Genomic DNA, 5,404 nt, shown 5'->3' with positions numbered 1-5,404 from the left:
CTAAGTCTCCAAGTTATCTATTCATCTTGTATACTATTGCTGGTAGTGAAATACTTTTAATCACATTCTTTTATTTTAATTTTCTTTACCTTCTGAGCTTGCTCTACTTCAACTTGGTATTGGAGTAGGCTCCGATCTTGGAACTTGTCCATTTTTACAATGTGAAGACGAAAGAGAAACCAATGCACAACCACATTACAAGAAGCTGCATTGCGAGATGAAGTGAACCAATTGCAAGATGCAAATGACAACCTCCAACAAATTATGCAAGAGGTTTTGCGATGGTTTTAAAGCTTTCTATTCGATCAAGATGAGATTGTTTTACACTACTTGAACACGTACCCTAGAAGAAGCACACCAATTAATTGGCCATCAAGACTGAAGAAAAATTGAAAAGAAATTCCCTTAGACAGGTTGACAAGGTTTCTAGTGGGACTTCATCAAAAGACAAAAAGATTTTGAGAGTTGAGTGAGTGACCAAATTATTTATCCATCTTGGAATATATGTTATTGCTTATTAATGAAATACTTCCAATCACCTTATTCTATTTTAATTTTCTTTGCCTTCTGATGAGCTTGGTTTACATCACATTTAGGGAACATTAAGTGAGCAATTCATGTGGACAAAAAAAAATACACACAAAATACTAACTCTCTAAAATTACATACAACATTAATATGTCCATTCTATGCCTAGATTATAATGAACAAATGAGATCAGTGGCAATAAGGACCTTGGTGAACACACCTTCCACCTCTTAAAACCCTCTTTACTCAGCCTTTGCTCTAACCTTTCTTTACCTTACAAATTTGGGTCAGGGACAGTAAGTAGGACAGTAAAATATGAGAAAAGGGGTGAAAGAGAGTGAGGGAGAGAAAGCAATGGGAGGGATTTCCTGTCATAGGCTACTCCTTGTTCTTCTAAGATACAATTCTTAACTGATCAATGTCATCACAATCCCCACCTCCCTTCCTCTTTTATTTCTGTAACATGTTGTAGAAGCTAGCTAGAAGAAGACATTGAAAGCTACTAGACACTCAACTTGTCATTCTCATCATCGTCATCGTCGTCGTCGTTGTCATTGTCCATGTCTTGAGATTTTCCTTCCAACTTGATACTCTTGTACCATTGTGCACATATTACATAAAGCACAAGATCAACAATTGTCAAAACTGCTAAGAGGAAGTAAAACCTGTCTAGGTGACCCCTATTAAGATTTCCAGGGATCCATCCTGGCATATTATCTTTAGTAGAGATCTTCATGACAATTGATACAAGTAAGCTGCTCACATAGTTCCCCAATGACATTGAAGTCATGCAAAGAGCACTACCAAAGCTCTTCAATCCATCTGGTGTTTGGTCATTGAAGAACTCCAATTGACCCACATACATGAACACCTCAGAAGCTCCTATGAATGCATATTGAGGTATTTGCCAAAAGATACTCAAAGAACTTGCACCATCACAATTCACACATTCACCTTGAGCATATTTTAGTCTACAACACTCCACAATTCCGGCCGAAACCATCGCCATTATTGCTATTATGAGTCCAATTCCCATCCTTTGAAGCTCAGTAAGTCCTCTACCATTTGTTTTTCGTATTTTACCAACAAGAGGATCGACAATTCGCCTGTAAATGAAAATGAAAGCTGCTACACTAAGTATGTCAAAGCTAGACATACTTGCAGCAGGAATTCGAAAATTTCCAATGGTAGTTTTCATGGCAGCCCCTTGTTCAACAAAAAGAGAGGCCATTTGAGTGAAGACCACTGAGTAGATTATGGTGCATAGCCAAATGGGAAGAAGTCTAAGTATGCATTTTACTTCTTCAACTTGTGTTATTGTGCACAAACGCCATGGACTATGAAGGCCCTGATCTTGTAAGGATATGTCCTTTGAAGTGATATATGCTGCTCTATCCAAGAACCTGTACACATTACACAAGTAGACTATTTTCAGTTAGGAATTCACACAAACATTACAAATACGTAATTTACAATGAAATTTTCTTAGTTAAATGGATTCTTTTGGATTAGCCAGGGCCTCTTTTTCTTTCCCATACAAAAACTCTTAATTTTAACTTAAATTAGATTGGTTTACCTAACCTAAACAAGGGAAAAACCAAAGATAGTTTGGTTGGGTTAGTCTGTGGGGTCAAGGTTAGCCAAAGCCAAATCACAAATATTGGGTACTACAGACCTTCCAAAAAGTTTTGATGGTGCTTTCCAACAGGATTCTGCACTTTCAATAGGATCAATAGTGATGTCAGGACCACAAAGTGGTGGTGGTACATCAATTTGATTAGTTGGTATTGGATATGCTTTCCCCCTTATGAAAGGAACCTATTTGCAGATATCCTTCATTTTTCTCTTTAAACACTTGATACCAAATTAAACCTTTCTTAGGAAAAATATAGACAAAATGAAATAATGTAGATGAAGCTCTAACTCTTGAGACTTACTTGAATTCATGGGTGTGGAGTATCTTTCTACCCATACAATCTTTTCCATCCATTTCATATAGATCCTCTTTTCCTGCTGACATCTCTACCCTCCATTTCTTAAATGCAGCCACAATCACCTGGCAGAATCTGGAGAGAGGGTTGCCAGTTGGCATGAAGTGCCTGTACCTTGGGGTCCCAATAAGAAATAAGACCAAGGCCACAAAGGCAGAGCCACTAGATACCCAAAAGCCTAGAGCCCACATCCCTTCATCCTCAAAATACACCAGAATGGTATTTGAGAAGAGGGAGCCAAGGTTCAAAGCCAAGTAGAAGTAGCTAAAGAAAGACACCTTGGAATGCCCTTCCTTGCTGTCCTCTTCATCAAACTGATCTGCCCCAAATGTAGCTATGGTAGGTTGGTACCCTCCATTTCCTAGGGCAACGAGATAGATAGATATGTAAAAGAAGGATATATGGATAGGTGAGTGGGGCCCACATAGAGTTTGTCCATCCCCGCAGCCATTAGGTTTAACCAAGAAAAAGTATGATGATATTGATAATAAAACCAAGCCCTGTCATAAAAACACCAAAAAAATTAGAAAATAAGAAATGATAGGCTAAAGATAACCCAATTAATCTTACAATAATTGGATCATAATACACTTAGACAAATATTTCTTAGGTTCAGTTGAGTCAACTCACCTCATCTTTGGCTCAGTACTAGACCAAAGAAATGAGTCAACTCAACCGTGTCAATGGATTGATCACTATCCGATTCCTCAACAAATTAAGATTGTAGTGTGCAGAACAAGAGAACTGTGAAAAATGGTGAGCACTTACAATTACAAAGATGACCTGAAAAATGGCACAAGTCTTGTATCTTCCCCAGTAGGAATCACTGAGCAATGCGCCGACAAGCGAGAAGATGTAGACGGTTCCGGTCCATTTGCTAACATTATTTGCAGCATCGGCATTGTTTTGGCCTATGACTCTTGTAAGGAACAAAACCAGGTTCACTCCAACTCCAAAGAATGCCAATGTAGCCAGACCTTGATTCACTGATTACCAAAAGCATATAACACAAGTTAAGAGCTTAATTTAGAACATTCTAGGTAACTAAACTCATGATTTTTATCTTTAATTACTTGATAGTTCCTTGAGATCAGGAGATCTAATATGACTATGGTGCACATGCATGAAGGAAAAATAAACATTGTCACTTCTCTAAATTAAGTATCTTAAGGTCACGTTTGGATGAGAGTCCTTTTCTTCTTAATTAATTGCATGTCATCACCTAATAGGTTAGAAAGACAAACAATCTGTTAAGAAACTGAAATTGAGCCTTGAAGTACCCTTTTTGAATGATTTCAGAAGAACCCACATTATGAAATTGAGGGAGAATGACCCGGGGGAGGGGGTTTACAATGCTTGTATTAGTTAAAGCAAATGAGACAAAGAAACCATAATTTGATCATGACCACACACTCTTTAATATAATATGATTCCAATGTACTTTTTACAAAAGAAACCCTAATTTGATCATGTGTAATGAATGTTACTTTCGGCTTTGCGAGCTCGACACATGGATGATGCGACCTTCAACGGTGCCAAACTCGAGAAGAAAAAAATAACATGTAATCGAACTCACACCGTTGGATGTTGCATCATCTATGTGTCGAACTCGCAAGACGGCGCCGCAGTATACCACCAAATTGATGCACTACAGAGGATTTTTTTTTTCCGAACATACATAGTATATATATTAGCTCGCATATATGCTATAATAATATCATCATCACCTCCATGTTTAGGGGAAAGAAAAAAGTGATTTGATAGAGGAATTAATACTAATGTGGTGGAGGGGCTTTGTGGCTTTACAAGGTGATGAGCTCCCTAACATGGACCACCTATATTAACTTCCAAAATTAGCCGATAAGTTCAAGGAAAGAGAGATATATATAGCTAGCTAGAGATCATCTCTCTCTCTCTCTCTCTCTCTCTCTCTCTTATATTGAATGGAGAGTTGTGGACCAACACCTAAGCTTTTCATTACAGAAAAGGACACAAATTTATAAACTAGACCAAAGTCTTTTCTTTCTCTCTCTTGTCACCTGATCTTGCATGTCATCAAGCTGGTTAAAGAGTAGGTAGCACAAGAAAGAGGTTTAACACATGGTGGTATATCAAACAAACCCTTTATTTTTATTGTCTTTTTGACACATAAAACTAGACATAGGAGAAGGTCTGGTTATGAGAAAGAAAGCTTTAGCTTTAATAACCTTAAAAGAAGATGCCTTAAGGTTATAAGCACAATTCTCACACATGCATGAACCCTATTAACTAACTAATAATAGGGTTTATAATGAGAAAGGAAAAAAAATAAATTTATTACTATTAAGATAATGATACTATTTACTATAGTAATGGAGATAATTAATTACCAAGTAATAGAATTCCGGAAACCCATCCTCCGGTTCGTTGTCGGATTGCTGGACGACCATATCGATCGACGGTGCCATCAAGAGTGCACTCTTCTTGTTCTTCTTTGATCTTCTTACCTTCTATTTCTCCTCCTAACTCCATAATTTTAGACTAAAAAAATTAAGATAAAAAAGAAGATTAGTTTTTGATAATTATAGTAATGCAAGTGATAAACTTAAGTGTATTAGTAAACAAATGAAAGATTTAGAACCATGCATGAAGACTTATGATCTTTATATGAAAAAGATGAATAGGAAACAAAAGAGAAGAAAGATATCAGAGAGGGAGGGGGATGGTCTATTTAGAAGCATGCAAGAGAACTGATGATCTTTATATGATAAGATGAAGAGGAAACAAAAGAGAAGAAAGAGATCAGAGAGAGGGAGGGGGGAGGAGAAAGGCTATGTTGTTAGGCTATGAGAATCATCACTCACCTTCTTAAAGACCTCAAAGCAGGCCATTGTTGATGGTGAGAA

At 37.2% G+C, this 5,404-nt stretch overlaps 1 protein-coding gene across 1 annotated transcript; it reads right to left on the bottom strand.

Moving 5' to 3' along the window:
• Positions 1-635: 635 nt before the first annotated feature.
• LOC122665377 (protein NRT1/ PTR FAMILY 7.3-like) lies at positions 636-5,404 on the bottom strand. Its single transcript, XM_043861512.1, has 5 exons — positions 5,363-5,404; positions 4,889-5,039; positions 3,288-3,505; positions 2,466-3,019; positions 636-1,931 (listed from the first exon to the last, which is right to left on the bottom strand). The coding sequence occupies exons 1-5, from the start codon at positions 5,387-5,389 to the stop codon at positions 1,031-1,033; spliced, it is 1,851 nt and encodes a 616-aa protein (XP_043717447.1). The 5' UTR covers positions 5,390-5,404; the 3' UTR covers positions 636-1,030.

This window comes from Telopea speciosissima, chromosome 6 (assembly GCF_018873765.1).
Source record: "Telopea speciosissima isolate NSW1024214 ecotype Mountain lineage chromosome 6, Tspe_v1, whole genome shotgun sequence".
NCBI classification, from domain to species: Eukaryota; Viridiplantae; Streptophyta; class Magnoliopsida; order Proteales; family Proteaceae; genus Telopea; species Telopea speciosissima.
This window is presented reverse-complemented; position numbering and strand designations above follow the sequence as displayed.